The sequence below is a fragment of the Glycine soja genome, chromosome 11, assembly GCF_004193775.1.
Source record: "Glycine soja cultivar W05 chromosome 11, ASM419377v2, whole genome shotgun sequence".
Lineage (NCBI taxonomy): Eukaryota > Viridiplantae > Streptophyta > Magnoliopsida > Fabales > Fabaceae > Glycine > Glycine soja.
Window position 1 is genome coordinate 2,769,121 of NC_041012.1, and position 24,369 is coordinate 2,793,489.

General features: G+C 35.1%; 2 protein-coding genes and 2 pseudogenes across 4 annotated transcripts; 2 read left to right on the forward strand and 2 right to left on the reverse strand.

Moving 5' to 3' along the window:
- Positions 1-204: 204 nt before the first annotated feature.
- Positions 205-3,885, reverse strand: LOC114376508 (annotated as a pseudogene).
- A 2,273-nt stretch (positions 3,886-6,158) lies between these two features.
- LOC114376514 lies at positions 6,159-10,348 on the forward strand (annotated as a pseudogene).
- Positions 10,349-10,517: 169 nt separating this feature from the next.
- LOC114376602 (DNA repair endonuclease UVH1) lies at positions 10,518-21,552 on the reverse strand. 2 transcript variants are annotated; one of them, XM_028334784.1, is made up of 9 exons: positions 20,458-21,552; positions 14,980-15,203; positions 14,487-14,575; positions 14,134-14,298; positions 12,669-13,478; positions 12,374-12,484; positions 12,021-12,281; positions 11,462-11,685; positions 10,518-10,991 (listed from the first exon to the last, which is right to left on the reverse strand). In XM_028334784.1, the coding sequence occupies exons 1-9, from the start codon at positions 21,324-21,326 to the stop codon at positions 10,781-10,783; spliced, it is 2,964 nt and encodes a 987-aa protein (XP_028190585.1). In that variant the 5' UTR covers positions 21,327-21,552; the 3' UTR covers positions 10,518-10,780. The 2 variants fall into 2 exon arrangements, with proteins under 2 accessions (XP_028190585.1, XP_028190586.1); XM_028334785.1 differs by having other exon boundaries at positions 10,781-10,991; positions 14,487-14,572; positions 20,458-21,326.
- Positions 21,553-22,814: 1,262 nt separating this feature from the next.
- Positions 22,815-24,239, forward strand: LOC114372955 (protein TIFY 10a-like). 2 transcript variants are annotated; one of them, XM_028330527.1, is made up of 4 exons: positions 22,819-23,017; positions 23,113-23,390; positions 23,495-23,552; positions 23,835-24,239. In XM_028330527.1, exons 1-4 carry the CDS (start codon positions 22,917-22,919, stop codon positions 23,983-23,985), a joined length of 588 nt encoding a protein of 195 aa, XP_028186328.1. In that variant the 5' UTR covers positions 22,819-22,916; the 3' UTR covers positions 23,986-24,239. The 2 variants fall into 2 exon arrangements, with proteins under 2 accessions (XP_028186327.1, XP_028186328.1); XM_028330526.1 differs by having other exon boundaries at positions 22,815-23,017; positions 23,113-23,552; positions 23,835-23,960.
- The last annotated feature ends 130 nt before the right edge of the window (positions 24,240-24,369 follow it).

The following is a 24,369-nucleotide window of genomic DNA, read 5'->3' on the forward strand; positions in this document are numbered from 1 at the left end:
GAAGATATATAACCTTTGGGAACTTTAATTTAAAGCTTTTTGTCACATATAAGACACTGAACAAATTTTATGTCCTCCCAGTTTGCAAGATCTAATTAACTTATATTATTGTGAATCATATATAATTAATGCTTATACTACTAAGTGCTTATACACATACAGTCTCTAGCATGGTGGTTTGCACCACTCTTCCCGTCCAATAGCTTAATTTAATTCTAGCCAATTGTACATGTGAGAACACTTCTTGTTCAGCACCTACGGATGCATATGAATTAAACATTGCTATAACTTTTTTTTAGTAAATAATATGTTTTATTAATCACACCAAACTTTTTTATATCATAATCCTTAAATTTCAAAACTCATTTCGTCATGCTTATATACTACAAAGGTGATGCATTAACAAAACATTCAGATATTTCGGTACCTTCTTTTTAACATATTAAACATTTCTGCCAAAACAAATTAGGATAACTCACATTTCCTCTTTATGTTATGTTTTCCAACTCTCACATCTCTTAGAAATCAAAGATAATATTAAAAAAAAATTACAATAATTAACACATTCTATTCTATATTAGATCTCAGTCTATTTTGTTATGCTTTAGTGTTCTTATAACATCTCTCCCCTATACTTTCGCATAGCGAAGAGCCTCCGGGCAATGGGGTACGAAGTTTTTATTCTCTTCTTAAAATTCTCTGTCATTAATCTAATCTCCTCCTCAAATCAAAGAACCATGCCGGTTAAGAAATCCAGTCTTTCCTTTTCCATCCCCAAAATTAGTGCAAAAGAGATACGGGCATCACTCTCCACCAATGGGTGACAACAAAGCACTTAAAAAATTAGACAGTGCAAAAGAGACATGATCATTATTGCTATCTAAAGAACCATCCTTTGTGCAAGCTTCATAATTCCAATATGTCTACCTTCCTCGCACCGACTCCACCAAGTGTTCGGAAACCATCAGCCAAGTAACGACATATGGACCTAAAATCAAACAAAAAACAAAGGTGTCATATGTCCACCAATTCAGTTACACACTTACATGCACTAATTAATCTGTATTTAAGAGACATGTATGGTTCAAATATGTAATGCAAATGCAACTTAGACAAGGTGTAAATAAGTACACCCAACCGCCAAGCAACAACTTTAGTAAGATAGTATTATTCTACGTGTCCCTTCTCCACGATTCCTTTCTTTTCTATTTTTTAGAGGGTGGGATGAATAATTGCATGGGTCGTATATAGCCATGAAAAGAACAAGCAATTGCTCTCCTATTCAAGACCCTAGCCTAATTATCTTGCACTTAGCATAGTGGAATAGAAAATAATAGAAACTAGAGAGATTGTGGATGTCGATGTCAAATAGTAGAAGATTAATATTACATCATTATTAAACGTGGTCCTACAAGCTTAGAGAGAGCATGACGTGCCCAAAAAGTTCAATAACTTGGGGCTTTTGGGCTTCTTTATTTGGTAGTCACATTGCCCTACACAGTGTAAACCACACACATAAGGTAATTAATAAAGAACAAATTTTTTTGCCAAAAAAAGCAATTAACCTTTTTATATAACCTCTAATTTAAAATATTAGTTATATTAATTTTTATTTATAAGTTCAATGAAAGAGAACTTAATAAATAAAAGAATAATTTAATCAAATTTAATTATTAAAAAGGATTGAGAATATCTAGTAACAGTTTAAAAAATTATTCGAAGAATTCAATTTACAGATCCATTTCCCAAACTAAGACGAGCTCATGCTTATACTAAAATAATGAATGATAATCATAGACGTGCGTAATACCTCCACCACTCTCTCATTTCATTTTTTCTCCATCTTTTTTATCTAATCACATCAAACCATCTATGACGTATTTTTCTTCTTTTTTTTTTCCTTACCTCTTATTTAGGCGTATACATTTATATTCTGTTTGATTGGAATAAAAAAGGAAAAATAAAATAGATACAGAGAAAGTGGTGAGAAAAGAGTAAAATTTTAGATTGTTTAGTACAATAGAAATATGAAAGAACGAAAGAAAGAATGCAGCAAAAAAAAATGAAAGAAAGAAAGAATGTACTAAAAAAAAAGAAATATGAAAGAAAGTGAAGAGAAAAAAAAAAGTCTTTCTTTCAAATAGACAATGTCCCGAAAAAATGAGTGTCATACATAAATGCTATTCATTTTTTTTTTAGTATATTTGATTAAGTAATACTACTATATTTTTAGATTTCTGAGACGTGGAACTTGTTTGGCATAAATAAACTAGTATTCTTCAATAAAGCAAAAAAGTTTTTTTTTTCTTTTCTAAATCTCAATGTAAACCTTCAATCTATTATTGCTTCAAGAGATGGGAAGGCTCAAAGGGCATGCGAAGAAAGGTGGATGGACTTCAATTGGTTGATGAAAGCCACAACAGCCTGCTCTTTAATGGCAGTTATTTAAAAAAGAGAAAGGCTAAGAACACTGATTAAGGAGTCCAAAATAAAAATGTTTTTATTGAATACTCATGATTTTGATATATATAAATAAATAAAAGAATCTATTTATAATATATAAAAACTAAACTTTTATAATAATTAAAAAAAAAAACATATGTTTGATGTTACTATACTAATTCAAAAGTAACACCAATTAATAGTTGTTAATATATTTTAATAAAATTAATAACTTTTCATATTAATAATAATTTAAATTATTTATAATATTTAATTTTACCTATTGAATTAATATGAATAAAAAATTATTAAATAAAATAAATATAAAAATTTATATTAATTTAATATTACTATTTATGCACAAATTTATTTATTTTTATAATTAGTTACTTTAAAATATATTTCTAAAAAATAATAAATTAAATTCATGACTTTAAAACTATAATATAATATAATATAAAAAACATTACCGTTTTAATATTACTTTAGGCTTACCAAAAAGTCAACACTCCTTAGAAAATATCTGCAACAAAGAAATTAATAACTTCCATTATATTCTCTAATATCAATTCGTCATATCTCATCTCATGCTAAACAACATAGCAATAGCCTTACCTCATCAGCATCTGCGTCAGTGGGGTGATTTGCAGCTTCTATTATAAATTTTGCTTCACATCAGCAGCATTTTCCCTTCAAAATTAAGTTTAGCCAAAAATTTAAAAAATAAATAGAACTTTAAATGAACAGGCAAAATGTACTTCTTAGATAACTTCAATGCTGATGATTGATGATTTCTGATGAACATAGATAGGTGACTTAGATAATAAGTAAACATACTTGTTGAGAACTCCTCCCAAATCACAAGGGATGAGAACATGACATTCATGAACAAGCAATTCATCTGCTCCTGAGAATTCCTTCAAATCTCCATTGCCTTCCTTGTGTTTCAGCAGAGCGGGGACCACTGATGTCACTCACAGCAACCACCTCACCCCCTCTCTCATAAATTGACTTAGCAGCCCAAGTCCCCACGTTTCCAAATCCCTTCACATATATACTGTGCAACCAATAATCATATCATATGCATGAAAATGGGATCAAATATGAATATCTATGTCATGGAGCCATGATGATCATAGTAAGTAAAGAAATACCTGAATGACAAATGTCATATCAGAAATTGACTTTCGTATTCAGCAAATAAAGCCTCTGTTGCAAAAATCACTCCCAATCCTGTGGGAGCCTCTCTTCCCAATGAACCTCCAAGAACCTACACCACAAAAAAAAAAGTTGAAAAATAAAACCAATTTCTACGAATAAATTATCATTGTGTACACAAGAACAAAGGATGATTATGCATATTATACTTACAAAAGGCTTCCCAGTCACAACTGCTGGTGAATGTCCATGAAACTTTGAATACTCATCAAGAATCCAAGCCATTGTCAGTGAAATAGTAAACGAATGATAGGAAAACAAAGTAGGGATACATTAGCAAATGCAAATGTAAATTCTACGATTGGTGTTTAAGGTTAAAACTAATAAAAGTAGATAGTTGGTCAAGGTTTGAAGTGCGGCAGGGGTAATATGATCGGACGGCAGACAGACAATGTGATCAAGAGACAGGATTGGATTTTAAAAAAATGGGATTTTTTTTTTGCAAGACTTAAATTTCCTATATATTTTTAGCAGAGCTGCAGCATCATAAGAAAAAAATTCATACAATTTTGCTACGAATCAGTGTGATATAATATCCTTAGTTACATGATTAATTAAAAAAAATAACCACGGTATTAGATGTCTGGATAAAAAAGTTTTATGGTCATATATATTTTTATATTATAAATTAAAATATATATCGAAGGGTGAGGCTTTCAATCTCTTCATCCAGTGAATCGGACATTTTTATTTTTTATTTTTTTGTCACTTATTTTTATTTTAAAATTAAACTCAATCTTTTTTGAAAAAATATTAATAATTAAGAACAACTTTATGTAACAATTTAAATTATTCATTATAAATTCAAAATATAATTTATATATTCAAATATATTTATTTATTATGATTTTAATTATAATATAACTCATATATATAAATATTAAAAATATTTATTTACTACAAATTTTAATTATATAAAATATATGTATTATATAATAGATGCAATATGTAGACTAAAATACTACTCAAATAAGTTGAAGAATAGGAAATTAAAAAAAAAATCTTTCAATAAAAATTTCTTACAAATTCTCTTATTTATTAAATGAATAAAAAATGAATATATTTATTTTATTCATTTAACTCTTCCTCTGACAAGTTTATTAGCCTTTCAATTAGCAAGTTTCCTATGTATATATTGCATGTTTTTTTAATATAAATAAAATATATAAAATAAATTAAAGGAAATATTAGATATTTTATTATTAATGAATATTCTATTATACTACATTCAATTTTTTTTTAAGAAACTATAAAATATACTATCACTTATCTCTTATAAAAATGACCAGAAGTAATATTAAATATGAATTATTAATCTAAACCATATTAATTAGTGCTTATCCTCTTATTTATTAGATAAAGAAAGAGTTAAATATTTACTCTTTATATGTTTTGAAATCATTAAATACATTTAATTTTTTATTATATTATTTTTATAAAATATTAGGAAAATTTGTATAAGGGTAGAATAATTCTAAATTCTCTTATATGTAATCTAACAAATATTCTTCATGCTTTATTAAATAAAAAAGAATAAAATATATTTCATATTTTCAAAATATTAATTATATTTAATTTTTTTCAATAATTATTTTATAAGGTATTAAGAGAATTTATAAAAAGATAAATGTTAGACCTTATCTTTATCAAAAAATTAATGTATATATACTTTTTAAAGAAAATAATTAACTACCCAAAATCAAATTATTATGAGAAAATGATTTTAGGACAATTATCCTTCTTAAAAAGTTATAATGTTTTTTTTTATGTAGACCACAATAATTTTTAATATTAGTAATCCTACTTAAAGTTAGTATGACAACAATAAGTGATTAGTGATAATACTTTTTTCAAGTATATCTAACACAATAGTTTTAGAATAGTTTTTTTTTTAATTGAGTTAGAATAATATATTATTTTTAAAAAAATAAAAAAATATAAAGATTTTTTAAAAATAATTGATACGGAGTATTAATTTTTTTAAATTTCATAAAATGAAAAATATATTTTAATATATTAATATATATACATAAATAAAGATTCAAGACAATGAGATATTAATTTAGTTTATTAATAAAAGCATACTACTATGCTATAAAAATGTGCTATATAATATCACCAAAAAAAAAATTAGTGTAAGCAACGTGGAGTTCATGCAAGAACATGACATGACACAGAAAAGAAGCAAAAAATAACGGATCGAAGAGAGAAAGAAACATGCCTTAGGGTGATAACGGATTCCCGTTTCATCGGTCCACGGACATTGTCATGTTGAATCCAGAACCCTACACACGTATCTAGTGTTCCACCATCTTTTGGGATCGTGCATTCAACCTGCAAAATATTGAATGGTATTATGATATGAATAAAGTAAATGATTAAATCGAAAGAAACATGCAAATTACTAATAAACAAATTCAAAAAGAGAGATAGATCGAGAATGAATAAATACTTTGATTTCCCGAAGGCTACTCTCAAGCTTAGAGTCCAAACCGAGAATGCAAACTGCACGTCAGAAGTTACGGTTGATGGTTGCTAAGGCGTTCATAGTTGAAAGATCGATCGAAAGGGGAAAAGTGAAAGGGAAGAACGTGAGAGTGAATGATAAAGTAACTACCTATGCTAGATTGCTAATGGAAACTGTGGAAAAACAATTTGCTGATTTCATTACTATTGGTGGTATTTATAACGTTTACAAATGAGGGGGGAAATGCCAATCATTGGCCATGCCAACAGAGAATATTTCTAAGGATAACAAAATGGGGTATGAAATATAATTCTGATTTGAAGTGAGAAAATTATCTAATGGTCTTGTCTTCTTTTGCTCCTGCATTTACACCAAATCACTGAGGTAATTGGGCGGCCTCGTGCGTGTTCTCTTAGGCCTGGTGGTGTCTGAGTTGCTATCAGTGAAACTGTGATTGTGAAAGTGTAGTGAGTTAACATGCATACCGATGAAAAGGTCCACAAATGGATCGAAGCATATTGATTACAGTTCAGCATAGACTCGTAATCAATTAATTTATTAATTGTATGTGTATCTTTCTATGCCAAATGCCATTCTTATCTTATTGCATTCAATCATGCATGCTAAAACGTAGCCGCATATGTATGGACATGCAGATTTTGCTCAAAACTAACTAGCTAGTATTAATTAATTTTACAAAAATATCAAATATACCTTTTAATATGCTTAAGATTAATTAATATGCTAAACACTCTTTTTGTTTTCTTGTTAAAGGATTCTATGATAGAATAATTTTGTTTTGTATTTCATGCTTTGTTAAGGCATAAATATATACAAGAGAGTTACGTCTAGACTAAACAAATTGATTTACATGATCACAGACTAATAATACGGGATAATAATTGCACATAATTGCACACAAATTCTACTATCTCATCATGATCTAATAATTGCACATAATTGCACACAGATTATGTTATCTCATCATGATCTCATTATCCCTTGAGGTTGGAGCATGTAAATTACATATCCCCAACTTGCACAGCAAAGAGGTGAACTGAGTGGGACCAAGAGCCTTAGTAAAAATTTTAGCTAATTGTGCATGTGTAGGAACATAAATAGGTGCAATATTGACAATGAGATACTTGTCGCGAATGAAGTAGCAGTCCACTTTGATGTGCTTGGTGCGCTTATGAAAAATCGGGTTCTTGACAATATGAAGCCCTACTAGACTGTTACAATGAAGTCACATAGGCTGAGAATGAGAGATACCAAGACTATAAAAAAGACCTTTTAATCATTTCAATTCTCCTGTTACAACTGCCATGGATCAATACTCAACCTCAGCAGAGGAGCGAGATACTGTTTGTTGTTTCTTAGTTTTCCATGAAATTGAAGAACATCCAAGTAGAACAAACCATCCGGTAAGGGACCTACGAGTTAAAAGACATTTAGTCCAATCAGAGTCACACCAATCAGATAGTTGCAGGTCACAATCCTTACATAACAAAACACTCTGTCCTATATTCCCTTTCAGGTATCGAACAACATGGAAAACAGCCTCCCAATGGGTCTCTTTAGGTGCCTGCATAAATTGAGACGACACATGCACACAATATGAAAGCTCGGGTTTGATAAAACAAAGGTAAATGAGACGACCTACTAATCGCCTATACTGATCAGGATGAGGAAAAAGCAAGTTTGTTCCAAGTGTCAGACGATGATTCTGTTCAATTGGCACATTTGATGGCTTAGCTCCCAGAAGCCTAGCTTCAACTATAATGTCCAAAGCATATTTGCATTAACAAAGAAAGATATCCGCGAAAGATCACGTCACTTCAACACCTAAGAAATATTTGAGGATCCCCAAATCTTTCATGTGAAAGCAATTGTGTAAATAAGCTTTAAATTCGATGATAACTTCATGATTATCACCCAAAATGATTAGATCATCAACATACACCAACACTATAATATGTACCCCCGATCTTTTAAGAGGAGTTGTGAATGGAGCTGCCACAGTCTACTTTAGCTATATAGGCTATGACTCGGCTTCAACCTTGGCAGAGGAGATCAAAGATCCTTTTAAGAGCCTGCCTATTGGAATTATGGGTTCAATTCTCATAACCACCATACTTTATTGCTTAATGGCTCTATCTTTGGGTATGATGGCTCCTTACAACAAGGTAAGTAGTGAAGAATTGAATAATTCCTATGAATTTTCTTCTAATTAAGCTTGAAATGTTTGAACTTAAATATGCATCATATGTTACATATTTACATATAAATGTTACTTTGTTTTGTAGTGGGTAATGATAATAAGTGATAAAGCAATTATTCTTGTGACTTTAATAGATATCAGATAAAGCAACATTTTCAATCGCTTTTGCTAAGATTGGATGGATGTAGGAGAATAATCTTGTTGGAGCATATGCAAGTTTGGGCATAGTTGCTTCTCTCTTAGTTGTGATGTTAGGCCAAGCTAGATACCTTTGTGTTATAGCAAGGGCCAGACTAGTGCTGTCTTGGTTAGTCAAAGTGCATCCTTCGACACCCCATTGAATGTCACTCTCTTTTTGGGTAAGGATTTTCAATTTTAACTAGCATAACACCATTAATATTTTTAAATTATTTTGGGATGTAGATTGGTTGAAAAGACTCTCTAAATTATTATAAATTCCTTGTTATCTATTTTTAATTCTTGTCGATAAAAAAATACTTTTGTACTTTTGGGGGTTACCTTGGTATTTATTCATATTTTAAAATTATTTGTAACTATATAACAAAATTAATTTATCATTATATATTTTAATATGACATATTTTTAAGCTTAAAATAATTAGTCCAAATATAATAAAAAATAATTAGTGTTAATCTAAATAGAAAAAAGAAAAAAGAAAAAACGAACCAAATTAATCTAAGGGGTCTCTACTGACAATTCCAATATATTATTGATGTACTGGCTGTTAATATTAAGGTGTCTTTCTGTTTCATAATAAAATAAAGGTTTAATTATTCTTCTGGAGTTTGCACAGCATCCATTGCTCTATTCACTGAGCTTGGCATCATAATCGAGTTGGTCAACATCCGCACGCTCTTGGTGTTCTACTTGGTAGCCAATGCTCTGATATACCGTCGATATGTGATCACTAGCCACACCCCACCTATTCACACTCTCTTGTTCCAATTTCTCTTTTCACTTGGTGCTCTAGGCTTCTCCCTTTCATGGAAATTCAATCAGCAACAGTGGGGTCTCCCACTCTTTGGTGGGCTCATGATCACCATCACAGCTTTTTACCACCACAAGGTGCCTCATCATACCCATGCTGATGATGCTGATTGGTGTGTGCCATTCATGCCCTGGCCACCTGCCCTCTCCATCTTTCTCAACGTTTTCCTCATCACCACTCTAAAGCTCCTCTCTTTCCAAAGGTTTGCTATGTGGGCATGTTTCATTACCCTCTTCTATGTCCTCTATGGTGTTCACTCCACTTACCAAGCAGAAGAAGAAACTGAAATAGGGTCTAATCAACTGAATTCAAGCTCATCCAACCTACAAACTAAGGTAGAAGTTCAAGTGCTATAGTTGAGGCAGCTAATGCTGATTTAATTTTAACTCTTGTCCCCTTACTGGCCTCCTCCAAACTTAGTACAACTTACCATAAAAAGTATACAGTAGTAAAGAATACATGAGATTAATCTTCTGTATATATGTAACTTGTGTTGTGTGATATACAAAGAGAGAGAATCAATTTCTAAAGAAATGTTGCATAGGCCCCTTCCTGATATTTATGATAAAAGATGCAAGCTCTTCAACAAATTAACAATAGCATTCATTAGAAGTAGGAAAGATGATTAGGATCAACTCCGAAAAGGATGGCAAGTGGAGGGCGCAACATTGCGAGGAGTGCTGAAACGTTTCGTTCATTGTATCTTTTCGGCGGCACATATCATTCACGGGTGATGGGTATGTATCTGGGTTAAGACAATTTGGACATGCCAATGCACACATCAATGCCACTTCAGCTCCTATGTGACAATGCCAAGCAACCAGTCTCTATAACTCATGGAATTGGACATGGACCGTGGTGGAACGAATACTCAGCCTCCGATTTAATGGATTTAGCCTCTAAATCTAACATTTTGAGCTTAAATAATTTTTTTAAAAAATTAAAAGATTGTAGATTACTGGCTCATTGCTAGTTAATCTGTCCAGGCAAAGTTGGGCTGAAATTTATTCAAGAAATTTTAAGGAGTATCCCATTACTTCATAACAAATGAAATATATATTTCATTTGTCATAATTTATTGTTCGTTTGTCATAGATAGGGTGCTCGTTTGTCAATATTTTCATTTGTCATAAAATTTTAAAAAATAGATAAATGGGAGATACAAGAGAACAAAACTCAATATTAAACATATACAACATCCCACTGCCACAGTAACCGAACTCACCTAGTGTGAAGTAATACAATATTGTTAAATTACAACAGACTGAACCACGAGAAGGAGAAATATTAAATAACTCAATGGATCGTTTTCCAATTTCCTACAATGGATTGCCATCATAATTCAATGATGTAGAATCGAAACAACAGAAGACTTGAATAAATGGATAGCACCTTTTTGTACAAATAAATTATTCAAATAGTCTCACAACAAAGTTGGGTATTTAGCATCTAGAAAATCTCTAAGAGTCCTAGCAGCTTTATGACCACCCATTAATTCCGCTAACTTCTCTACAGGAAGAAGTGCAAGTTCTGCCAAGCTCTTACAGCCATCCATTATGGCCCTGTAGTTTGAGTCTGTAACACCTGGACATCGTCTTAGAAACTCCACAGCGGATGTATTGTAATTTTCAGCCCTGTGACAGCAATGAAACCTTTATATTTTGAAGAAAAAAAATGAATCACTGCATACAAACTCAATCATGTCACAAATTAATTCTAAAGACTTTGAATCATAGCTCTCCGTTCTAAAATATTGTAATGCAAAGAGTCCGTGATTATTTATAGGCAAGGAAAGGAGCATGTTGAGACCTGGCAATGCTAAGTATTTAATAGCAATTCTAATTGAAGTAACAATGTCTGACTAAATATATGCCCACGAATCAATATTAGCCATTAACAATGTCAGAGATCCATATCATTTTAGATTTGAAAGGAGGTGTGTCTGCATGCCTTTAAATTTTGGGAGAAAACAATTCATTGATGTTTCGTACAGTTACAACAATTTATATGTGGGGACCCTTCCTATGAAGCAAATGTTTTCACTTCATCCTTGGAACTTGGAAGCACAAAGGAATTCAAGTTTAAACTATGAAAAGCAACTTACCTCACATCATTTTCCACAATTCCTTCTTCCGAAGGGACACCCACTCTGATTGCTTTTGTTTCATCTGGCTCGTCTTGATTTGCCTTCAGTGAAGCAAATATTTCGGCAGTAGCATGCAAACTTCGAGACCAGATTATTCGTAGTCGGGGGAAGTGTAGAGCAAGCAAAGACAACTTTGATATAATGCTATTTGGTGTCACATCATCACCAATATCACTAGCAGACTGCAAAAGATATCCATGAAAGGTTTAATCATTCACAATTTCACAAAACAAAATGCAACTCTTTTAGTACTATTACTCCTTATGCTATGCAATACAACACAAATATATAATGTTTGAATAATCATTTCTATCAAAGCCGGGGAAAAAATACTTTTTATCAGCACAGCCAAGTCACGTAAAATGGTGAAGCCCAATTGATACAAATTTGGACCAAAATTTCAATGGCAAGTTTTCATAGAAATGGGCGGCAGGAAGAGAAAGGGGAAGAGAAGGAGTAATAGTAGAAGAAGCAAAGAGATAGAATAAAAAGAGATATAGTATTGTGGTCGACAAACCTGGAATGAAAAGCTCTTATCCTGTGAAAACTCGATCAAGAGTACAGGTATTCTGTAATATCGTACCATTGTCTCCACCTGGTGGTATAGACGACCTGATGTGAAGCTCATAAAGAGATCTTGAATACTTTTTCTTTCCACACAAATTAATGGTGATAGAATATAGTCACCAACTTCTAGGGTCACTGGAATGATGTTCATTCCCTTTTGATGAAGAACATTTGGAAGGCTGCTCATGAACTCCCGCATGTCCACAATAACCTGAAATTTTGAAATTCCTAAACTATAAATTCCCTCACAACACAATTAATGAATCAAAGATCATACATCATCCAAAAGAAAATATCACAAACCTGCATTTCTTTCTCAGCTTCCTTTCTCCCACCTGCTTTTCTGGTTACGAAGTTTTGAGGAGTATTTAAATCTGACTCTAAAGTAGAATTCAATCCTAAAGAATGCCCACTCTGATTAACAGCAGGGTAAATGCACCAGAATAAGAACAAAATACCAAAAAAAAATAATCAGTACAACAAGTAGTTGACTCTATCTTGTTATACTGAAGGCAATTATGTCAAAAACAATGGACGCAAGAAGCAACCAACAATAAAAATAGAAATAGGAGGGAAAGGAGACAACGGTCAAACAAACCTGGTCAACTGGAATCATCATCAAAGATTTTTGCCTAATTAAAGATTCAAATGCTCCATTCTCTCTACGTATACTTGCTTCAAACTTCTGAACCTCACTTGAATCTTCATAGAAAATAAAATATACTTTCAACCTTTTTGAGGGATTCTCAGCTTTGTAGACTTCAATTTCCCTAACAAAGGTCATATCTGGATGGTAAACAATGACTATAGAGGGCTTTAATATATCCAGTATAGGCTGATCACTTTCTAGGGCATAAAAATACACTGGTGGTAGTGATTTCCCATTTCTAGCTGCAGCATCAGGATTAGTATGCCTTCGAAGAACTATATTTTCCACAGATGTCTCACCCTGCATGGTTTCACAAAATCTACCTGCACTGATAGGATTAGTCTCATCTTCATCGATTTTATTTTTTGAATCAGACATTCCAATTTTATCACTTGTTGATTGCGCTTTATTATTGTTCTGAACTCCAGAACCATCAAGAATGACAGGGTCATTTCTAATCCCCACTTTCCTCTTTCTTTTAGCACGACCCTGTCCACCAGAATCAGGCTGAGGGGTATCTTCACCAACATGATCATTTTCAGCAATATTCCGCAGTTTTGATGCTGCTGCCAAAAGCGCATCATGCTCTTGCTTACTAATGCTGGTGGTTTCTGCACTCTGAACAGGTTTTATGGGAGTAACTCCATCAAGAATCCCAAAACCTTTGGGTTTGGGATCCTTAGGCTTCTTTTTCTTATTCACTATGTCACGCAGCTGTACTTTGTTTAGTAAATACTTCTTCCATTCCTCATGCATGACCTTCACAAATAACAAACAATAAGCAAGTACAAAAGTCAGTTTCTTCAAATCTTGTTGACTATCAACCAACAGAAACTATAAAAAGAAATCTAGACCTACAAACGCCATCATAATTACAAAAATAAAGCTTCAAACTACATGCAACATATTCATAGCACAATAAGTATTTTCTAATAGCAATCTATAGCAAGCACGCAGCAAAATCAATAAGAAATCACATTCAAGATAAATATAGTAAGCATGGTTGCTTCAGAGGATCTAGCCCTCACTACAAATTAAAGTTAAAAAAGCAGCACAAGGTTGAATATTTAGCATCATAGGCAAAAATAAAATAAAAAAGAAAAGTGATTTTGTTTCCCAACCTACGTCTAAAATTTTCTAGTAACCTAGCTATCCAACTATTGCCATCAACAATGTGAATTTCATATTATTTTGCCTCGATCTTTTCAAAATTACAGGATTTTTTTTTTTTGCAAAGGAAATCATCTATTTCACAAAGGATTCAGTATAGTCTGGCTAATTTGGCAGTGTAGAATGAATTTTATTACTACCACAGTACCACCAATTAAACCAAGTGAAGAACAAAGAAGACATGGTGACATTCAGATTACACTTTATAAGATGACTTATCATAGGGCAAGTGGGAGACAAAAACCTTTTTTGGACCGTTGGTGATGCATTCTTCAAGTTGCAAGCACGATCTTTCATCTTTACATGCCACTAATACAATGCCATTGTTAGTGTCTTCACCTTCAGCCAATACTTCTTCCCTCAACATACCTTGCTTTTGTCTTTCCTCTTCTACTTCCTCAAGAACATTCTATAATGATATAATCAAATCGAGCTTCAGCCCAAAATATCCAACATTCATCAAATTCAAATTTTTTCTTTTTTCAAAACTCTCTTCAGGCCATCCTATTTGGAAACAACAAAATTTAAAATATATGAATTGAAACAATGCCAAATTAATGTCGGGAGACTTTCTAGAATTGGAACTCACTGACTCACACGTAAGACCTTCCACTTTGGTGCTTCTTCCAAAACTTCCTCCAAAATTAAGCCAGCATTTGAACTAGATGATGAAGTGCCATCAACTGCTACACAAGCATATATAAAATAAAAATTAAGCTGACAAAAATGCCATCCCTATGCTGGGCATGGCACATCTCATTTACAATAAATGTTAGAAACACTTTTTTTTTAGTGAATTAGCAACACACTCTCTAAAGTCTAAACACTCTTTTGAGCACACTCTTCACTATTGGCTGAAATTTATTAGAAATTACAATTTTTTTTGTGGTTCCCACTATTTATTTAATGACTATCTTGATGTTGTATTTTTCAATAAATTTCAACCAACAGTAGGGTGTGTGCTGCTAGCACTCCTCCTCATTTACTCTTCCTCTATTTTTTAATGTTAATTTTCTATAGAATTAATCAACAGATCAAGATCTATGCCAGAATAAAGCACACTATACAAAGCATAGTAATAATCTCTCACCTTCTTCAATGTCTTTGTCATCACCCTTAGTTCTTCTCTTTTTGTTTTTGACACTCTTACTTGACTCGTTAAATTTCACACCATCTGCTCTCACAAGATGAAAAACACGCTTCTTTGCATAGTCAAATATCTTATAGCTTGCCTCAGCAAATATCCAAACTGACCGAAAACTCTCTGACACTCTCAGTGTATCCAAATATTTCAAGTAAGTTACTGCATCGTACCTATCAAAAGGAAGCCACACCCTATTATAAGCACTACATTCTTCAGATAAACAATTTAAACCAAAATCCAACAAAATAGCAAGGTTACTCAAGCTACAAAAATCATTAAAGATATTACAATTTGCAATTACAAAGTCACACGTATAGTACCCATATACCAAGGCATTTTATCCTCACAACTCACTATTTGAAATTGAAAACCAAATATGCAAAATTATAAACATACACCCACTTTCTCTTCCGTCTCCTTTCCACCGTATTTTCTGTCACTCTTTTTCTTTTCTTTTCTTTTTTCTTTTTATTTCTCTCCACCGTGTTTCAAGGAGTGGTCTAGGTGTAGAAATTCTGAAACTTGGGATAAGTATAAGATAGCTAGAAATGAAACCAAAAAGACGGTGAGTGAGGCAAGAGCCCAAGCTTTTGACGGACTATACCAAGCTCTAGGAACTAGGGACGGAGAAAGATCTATATATAGGCTTGCTAAGGGTAGAGAGAGGAAGACTAGAGATTTGGATCAAGTAAAGTGTGTTAAGGATGAAGAAGGCAAAGTCTTAGTGCATGAAAAAGATATCAAGGAAAGGTGGAAGGTGTATTTCCACAACTTATTTAATGATGGATATGGATATGACTCTAGCAGTCCAGACACAAGAGAAGAGGACCGGAACTATAAGTACTACCGTCGGATTCAGAAACAGGAAGTAAAGGAAGCGTTGAAAAGAATGAGTAATGATAAGGCGGTGGGGCCAGACAACATACCTATTGAAGTGTGGAAAACTCTTGGAGATAGAAGTCTTGAGTGGCTCACCGAACTCTTTAACGAAATTATGAGGTCAAAACGCATGCCGGAGGAATGGAGGAGAAGCACGTTAGTGCCAATCTATAAGAACAAGGGGGATATACAAAATTGTGCAAATTATAGGGGAATCAAGCTCATGAGTCATACCATGAAATTATGGGAAAGAGTGATCGAACGGAGATTAAGAAAGGAGACTCAAGTTACTGAGAATCAATTTGGTTTCATGCCGGGAAGGTCGACCATGGAAGCGATTTATTTATTACGGCGGGTGATGGAGCAATATCGCATGGCCCAACAAGACTTGCACTTGATTTTTATTGACTTGGAGAAAGCGTATGATAGAGTGCCTAGAGAGATTTTGTGGAAAGCTTTAGAGAAGAAAGGGGTTAGGGTTGCATATATTCGAGCTATCCAAGATATGTATGATAGGGTATCGACTAGTGTTAGGACACAGGGTGGAGAGTCAGACGATTTTCCCATCACAATTGGTTTACATCAAGGGTCAACCCTTAGCCCCTACCTTTTTACCTTAATTCTGGATGTCCTCACGGAACAAATTCAAGAGATAGCGCCGAGATGCATGCTTTTTGCAGATGACATAGTCCTCCTTGGAGAGTCGAGGGAGGAGTTGAATGAGAGGTTGAAAACTTGGAGACGAGCTCTAGAAACACATGGCTTTCGCCTAAGCAGAAGCAAATCGGAGTATATGGAATGTTTTTTTTTTTTTTTTGAAAGGCCAAGATAAATTATATTATATAATAAAAGTACCAGAGGTACTACATATTACAAATAGGATCCTGAAAGATCAGGAAATATAACCCCCTACACGAATGAAAATCCTAAAAACAGAAGCTTTAGCTAAAAGCTGTGGACATATTTGAAGACCAACAATAATAAGGAATCTGGAAGTTCCTTTCCCACCCCCTCAGCCAGGTCCATAATAGGAACAAGGAGTTATCTTGCAGCCTAGTAATATCAAAATCTTGATTCTGAAAAATGATATCATTCCTGAGCCTCCAAATTGAAAGTGTAGCTGCTATCCACCACATTATCCTTCTTGTATTAGAGACCTTTGATGCTGCTGAGGAATAATGCTGGAGAAAATTATCCATTGGCCTACAGTGAAACACCTTGTCTTCCTTTACCCAAGATAAAAATTCCCACCACATAGGCATAATTTTGCCACAAGTGAAAAATAAGTGGGATGCAGTTTCAGGTTGACTATGGCAGAAAGGACATAAATCATTATCCACCTGAATTTGCCTCTTGGTCAGATTGTCCTTCGTGGGAAGTCTATCCCAAAGTAACCTCCAAGCAAAGGATAGGGCTTTAGGAGGGGCTTTGGTCTCCCAAAGATTCTTGAATCCCAGGTGCTGACCTTCATCATGAAGTTCAGGTTTAATAACTTGATAGACAGATTTAGTTGAGATAATCCCAGTGGATTCAGCTCTCCAAACCCAGGTGTCATTGAGATTGTTGTTTAAACTGACTTGGTGGATGTGATCAATGAATTTAGAAGCTAACTGCACCTCGTTATCAAACAAGTGTCTTCTCCAAACCATGTTCCAAACCCACCCATTCTCTGTCCAAGATCCCACCTCTGCTACCCTAAAGTCTCTTTGAGAAGAAATGTTGAACATTTCAGGGAATTGGTCCTTGAGAGAAACTCCTTCATCACCCCAAGGATCTTCCCAAAAGAGGAACTTGTCACCTCTCCCCAGCTTCCACCTGATTTGGTTAGCAGCATTGATCACATTCTGATGCTGAAAGATGACCCTTAAGTCAGCCCACCAAGTAGAAAAGTACTGTTTTCTAGGCCCATGCTCCAATTCTCTCCAGCCATTGTACTTAGAGATCAAAATTCTGGTCCAAAGTTGGTCTGGTTGGTGAAACATCATCCACTTCCATTTGAACAGAAGAGCCTGGTTGAGACTTTGAATATCTCGGATCCCCAACCCACCCTTATGTTTAGGAGAGCAACACTGTCTCCAAGACACCCAAGCAATCTTCCTTCCTTCTTGCTTTCCCCCCCAAAGGAATTTCCTTTGAATGGCAGAAATCTTATGAATGATAGCTGAAGGGACCCTGAAAAAAGACAGGAAAAAAAGAGGTAATGCTGTTAGGACAGCATTGATGAGTGTGATCCTACCAGCCAAAGAAATAAATCTCTGATTCCATTTGCTCAGCTTAGCCTCAATCTTCCTTATGACAGGATCCCAGACCACCCTCCTTCTAGGATTAGCACCCACTGGAATTCCAAGATAGCAAAAGGGAAGTTGCAGTAAATCACAATTGAGATAAGTAGCAGCAGAATTGCACCAAACCATAGATTGGCCAACAGCACCGAACTGACTTTTAGCAAAGTTGATCCTTAGCCCAGAAACCATCTCAAAGCTTCTAAGAATGGTCTTCACTACTCCGACATTTTCCATGGAAGCTTCTCCAAAAAACACAGTGTCGTCAGCATATTGAAGAACGTTCACAGGAACTTTGTTCTTCCCCACCAAAAAGCTTCTGAATTTATTTTGAGAAATTGCTTCTCTCATCAGTCCTGTCAATCCCTCAGCCACTAGATCAAAGAGGAAAGGTGTCAAGGGGTCACCTTGTCTCAGCCCTCTTTGAGGGTTAAATTCTGAAGTTGGGCTACCATTGACAAGAATAGAAATGGAGGCCGAATTCAAGCAGGCCCTTATCCACCTAATCCATCTCTCATGAAACCCCATTCTCTTCATCATATAAATGAGAAATTGCCAAGATACAGAATCATAAGCCTTCTCAAAATCCACCTTAAACACCATACAAGGCTTCTTGGATCTTCTAGCCTCCTCAATCACTTCATTAGCCACCAGAACACCATGAAGCAATTGTCTGCCCTGAATAAATGTTGTCTGCCTTTCATCTATAAGCTGAGGCATAGCTTTTTTCAACCTGTTAGCCAACACTTTGGCAATGACTTTATAAGTGCAGCCTATAAGGGATATAGGTCTAAAATCATTGATAGCTTGAGGATCTTTCACTTTAGGGATAAGGGTAATAAAGGAGGAGTTGCTGCCTTTGGGGAAGGAAGCATTAACGAAAAATTCGTCAAAGAATCTCAAAAAATCAGGTTTAAGGTCCTGCCAGAAGTGCTTAATAAATCTGAAATTAAGCCCGTCAGGCCCAGGGCTTTTATCATTGCCACAGCTCCACACAGCACAAGTTATCTCCTCTTCTTTAAAAGGCTCTACCATGCTATCTTTTTGGAAATCAGATAAGACATTGAAGTGAACTCCATCCAGGTTGGGTCTTTGGTGCTGGGGTTCATAAAATCTGTTTTGGAAATGCTGCAGAACCTCTGCCTTGACCAGTAAAGGATCTTCAACCCATACACCATCAATGAATAGACCCCTGATCGCGTTTCTCCGCCTACTGAAGTTTATTAATTTGTGAAAATAGGAACTGTTACAATCCCCCTCTTTAACCTATCTGCTTCTAGCTTTCTGTCTCAATATAGACTCAAGGAGATTAGCCTTTTCCCAAAGCTGTGACTGAAGATCCTTCAGGGATAATAGGAGACCATATTATCCCTCAAGTCACACGGTTTAAATATTTTGGGTCTGTAATACAGGATGATGGGGAAATTGAAGGGGATGTGAATCATCGCATTCAAGCAGGATGGATGAAATGGAGAAAAGCATCGGGGGTGTTATGTGATGCAAAGGTACCGATCAAGCTAAAGGGAAAGTTTTATCGGACTGCGGTAAGACCGGCGATTTTGTACGGAACAGAATGTTGGGCGGTCAAGAGCCAACATGAGAATAAAGTAGGTGTAGCGGAGATGAGGATGTTGCGGTGGATGTGTGGTAAGACTTGACAGGATAAAATCAGAAACGAAGCTATTAGAGAGAGGGTTGGAGTAGCGCCTATTGTAGAGAAGATGGTGGAAAATAGACTTAGGTGGTTTGGGCATGTAGAGAGAAGACCGGTAGACTCTGTAGTGAGGAGAATAGACCAGATGGAGAGAAGACAAACTATTCGAGGCAGAGGAAGACCCAAAAAGACTATAAGAGAGGTTATCAAAAAAGATCTCGAACTTAATGATTTGGATAGAAGTATGGTACTTGATAGAACATTATGGCGGAAGTTGATCCATGTAGGCGACCCCACCTAGTGGGATAAGGCGTTGTTGTTGTTGTTGTTGTTCTCTCTTCCTTTCACATTTGTGCACCCCAAAAATGAGGCGTAAATAATCATAAGAGTAAATATACAATTGCATTGTCATCGAGTTACAATCTATAACATGATACGCTTGTTGACTTTTAATATAACTAGTCTAAAAGTTACACCATTGATAATTTCTAATGGGTTCATATCATAAACGTATAAAAAGATTGATAGAAATTAAACTCTTATCATAACACAATATTATAGTAACTTATTTAATTCCACAAACATGAATAACGCATGCAATGAAAAGACCTGACTAGATAATCCAACAGCTTCCTCAAAGTCTTGAGGTCTGACACGAGCTGCTTAGTCTTTTTCCCCAATGTGTGCCAAATTGGATCCAACTGTCTCCTCACAATCTCATCGAAGGACTTGAACAACCCATTCTCCACCGTCAGATCCTCCACGTCGACCTTGTTGGTCTTCCTCATCTCCTTTAAACACGCATCCATGACCTCAACAATGGCCTTCTGAATCCCCACCATGTACCTGCTCATCGGCACCCTTATATCCACCACCTCCGGCGGGTCCCTCTCAAGCTCCTGCGACACGTACACCTGAAACCGCGGCCACAGGTGCAGCTTCCGCACGTGCAGGCACTTCATCGTCCGCTCCGCCTTCGCGAACCCCGACACCATCGCGTGCGGCTTGTCGGAGAACGCCCGGACATACGCGCCGCGGTTCAGCGACCGGAAAATCCGAACGATGAAGGCTTCGGTGGAAGTCTCGGAGAGCGAGTGCGCGTTGAGGATGATTATGCCGGCGATCTTGGAGGTCGGTAACTTGTTAGTTAGGAGGTCGACGATTAGGATCCGCGGGGTGATGAAGAAGGCGTTGCCGGAGGTGTAGAGTGCGTGGCGGTGGGGCGCGTGGAGGTCGGCGGTGATTTCGGCGGGAATTTGGTAGAATTGGGGGTTTAGGGTTTTGAGGTGGAAGGTGATTTTGGATTTGAGGGAAGTGGAGGACGGTGAGAGGAGGAGGAGCGTGCCCTGAGATGAGGAGTGTAGAATGAGAAGAGAAGCGATGAGTTTGGAGAGAGCGAGGCCCGAGGAGAGAATGACGAGACCGCCATTGGAGTCTTCTAGAAGCTCTGTGATTATGTGCTCGTGGAATTGAACCATCGAAAATCGGTTGCACTCTGCGCCAAAACCAGAATCAGGGAAGGGTTTTCGCGCGGTGAAATTTCAACTCTCAACTCTCTACCTAAGCCTTTTTAATTTGGGCTGGCCCATCTGAGCTGTTGGGTTGCCCCGATTTCTAATTGAGGCCCATACGCCATCGTTCTGTTTCTAACGACTCACTCGGAGGTTGCGTTCTTGTCACGTCCAGATGCTTAGTGAAAGGAAATGTATTTGATTTTAGAATTAAAAAATGCAAAAGAATGAATTAATCATATGATAAAAACTACAATTAAGTATTTACCGCAAATGATGAATTTTTAAGTTCAAAAGGTATGCTTTCTTTGAAGGAGTTAATCATGTCGCTGGGCCCTTTGCTACAATATTTTTATATGGCTTGCATGGTACGAGCAAAACGTGTATAATCAAACTCCCTCTATAATTTTTCTTGATTAGGACCGACATAAAATATCTGGCTATTCCACCATGCCGTAACTCACCAACACATTTCTTGTAAGAAAATGTATCAAAAATAAGGTTAAGCTTTTTTTTTTTGAAGAAAAATAAAATAAAAATAATTAGGTTAAGCTATTCACTTGTTCCTATAACTAACCTTATTTTAAGTTTTAATTATTATATGAGAAAATTTTAGTCGCCGTCATTAATACTATACTATTAGATAATGTGGTGGCGATGCCCACTACAAAACTTTTTAATAATGCAAAAGTGTTACAAAAACTTTCTAAGTATAAAATAAAATCACTATAAAAAGTTTTTCAAGTGCGTTTTTTTTTTACGTTCTTACACCTAGCAAAAAAAATTGCAACAGATATATGTCGCCTGAAAGTTTTTATGGCAATGCTAACAACAGAACCGTTTAACAGCAAGGTCCAAAACTAAATCTTTATGTAAAACTCAAAATTTAGGAATAGTGAATAGTTTAACTGAAAAATAATTAATTTTTTTGGGTCGAATAAAAAATAATTATGTGTGTGTGATTTGAAAATTTGTGTTAGTCTGTAACTTTAAACTAATTTGTGCCTTTTTAATTGCCTAAACTTTTGAATGTCTATATCTTACCTAAATTTTAAAAAACCGTACAAAAGATGTTACCAAGCTTAACCAACGTGCGAGCACACCTAAAAAGCACGTGAAAAAAAATGGTAGTACTAATATGACATTACATCTTTTGGGAGGGCCCCGAGGGATAGTCTTCTTTTGGTGTTTCTAAGAGAAGCAAATAACACGTTGTGGAATTTTCAAAACTAAAGAAACCAGACAAAGACATCGACCAATAATCGATGTAACAAAGCAAGTTGACCTGACAATACCAGCTGACCTGTCACCTCTTTGCACCAGATGCAGCTGTCCTTGAAAACTGAAGAGTTAAAAAACCCAAAAAATTAACATAAAACTACAACCATGTGTTCCTCGTGCTTTAATTCCACGTCTTTGTGACAATTTGTAGTTACAAAAATGAATATAAGGTTCAATCATCGATATCATCTCATCACACTCACATCTCTTGTGCTCTCTCTTCAGTCTCTCACACACACCCTTCTTCTTCAGCTGAGTTGTTTGTAATACAGCAAGATGAATCCATGGAACATGAGAACTTCCAAGTCACTCTCTCAACAAGTTTCTTATCCTCCTTATCTCTTTGTAGAAGAGATTCCAAACATGGGAAATTCCAGGTACCATTCTTTAATTTTGTTCTTAAAGTCCATGACTTTATGGCTTTTTTTGCTTTTAATTAACATAGAAGATCAATTCCTTCTATGTTGTGCAGTGTTGTGACCAAGGATGCTAGAGGTTCACAGCTGACAATCTTCTATGGTGGCCAAGTTCTTGTCTTCGATGATATTCAAGCTAAAAAAGCCAAGGACATCTTGTCTTTTGCCGGCAAGGGAATGTCTCAAAACCAGAACGATTATGCTAACACTTTCCCTGCTACAACTTCTGCTAATCCCACTAGACCATTTCCTTTTCTTATGAATATCATTCCAACCAGTGCCAACAATTCGGTTCAAGACCACCCTCAAGCACCATCCAAACCTGTTATTTGTGGTAATTTTTTTGGATCTCTGATGTTTATTCAGAAGATGATGAGAGATTTGTGTGTCGGTTTATGTATTTCTGATCCATCGCGCTTTGTGTTCCTTTTTGTTCAGATCTACCATTGGCTAGGAAAGCTTCACTTCATCGGTTCTTGGAGAAAAGAAAGGATAGGTAAGTAGGCTGAGTCATGATACATTAACAAAAGTATACCTTCAAGTTTTCTTCTACATTTTGGTCTTTGTATTTTCTAATATGTGGGGGATTTGGTATTTGGTCTCTGCTTATTTCGAAATTGAAGTATAGGGTCAAGTATAAAATGTACCATATTTCAAAAATACAGTAGCTAAAATCACCATTTTTATAAATCTTGAGGGCCTGCAATACATTTTGCCTTTTTTGTTTAACTATACTGCTTTGGATCAATTGATTTATGTATTGTTAATGTTTCTGCAGAATTGCTGCCAGAGCACCATATCAAACAAGCAATCACATGGCAGCCCTTAATAAGCCAGCTGAATCCATGACATGGCTCACCTTGGCACCTAAATCACCACAACAAGACGAATCTGATTCCGATAGCAGCTCCAGCTTTGTGTTATTTTAGCTGTTGCTAATGGCTTACTATTATCATAATTAAGAGTGCAATTTTGGGCAAAAAAGTAATGTAAATGTAGTTTGGTTAGCATAGTTTTAGTAAAATATTGGAATCAATTCTTCTCAATTCTCAATGTCACATGTATTATATGTAAAATTTATGGTTAGGGTTATCTTTTTATAACCATAGTCTGTTTGTTATAGTTCAATTGGTTTCTACTAGTATGTGAGCCACATTTAACCAAATTCCATCTTTCCACCTAATTCAGTTTTTCCTCTCAGGCGCTTGCATATCTTCTCTCAAACTATCCTAGTTCATGCCATGCAGCAGAAAATGAGGTAGATTGAGCTGCAATAAGAATAACAAATTGAACTAATTGAAATGTGATATAAT

What these genes read in the sequence shown, in the direction of transcription:
- LOC114376602 (XM_028334784.1), bottom strand. Translation starts at nt 21,326, where the DNA reads ATGGTTCAATTCCACGAGCACATAATCACAGAGCTTCTAGAAGACTCC. An exon ending in TGATGATTCCAGTTGACCAG is followed by an intron (nt 12,485 to 12,668) that starts GTTTGTTTGACC and finishes GCTGTTAATCAG; the next exon opens with AGTGGGCATTCTTTAGGATT. An exon ending in AAGCTGAGAAAGAAATGCAG is followed by an intron (nt 12,282 to 12,373) that starts GTTTGTGATATT and finishes TCAAAATTTCAG; the next exon opens with GTTATTGTGGACATGCGGGA.
- LOC114372955 (XM_028330526.1), top strand. Translation starts at nt 22,917, where the DNA reads ATGAATCCATGGAACATGAGAACTTCCAAGTCACTCTCTCAACAAGTT. An exon ending in CCAAACATGGGAAATTCCAG is followed by an intron (nt 23,018 to 23,112) that starts GTACCATTCTTT and finishes TATGTTGTGCAG; the next exon opens with TGTTGTGACCAAGGATGCTA. An exon ending in TTGGAGAAAAGAAAGGATAG is followed by an intron (nt 23,553 to 23,834) that starts GTAAGTAGGCTG and finishes ATGTTTCTGCAG; the next exon opens with AATTGCTGCCAGAGCACCAT.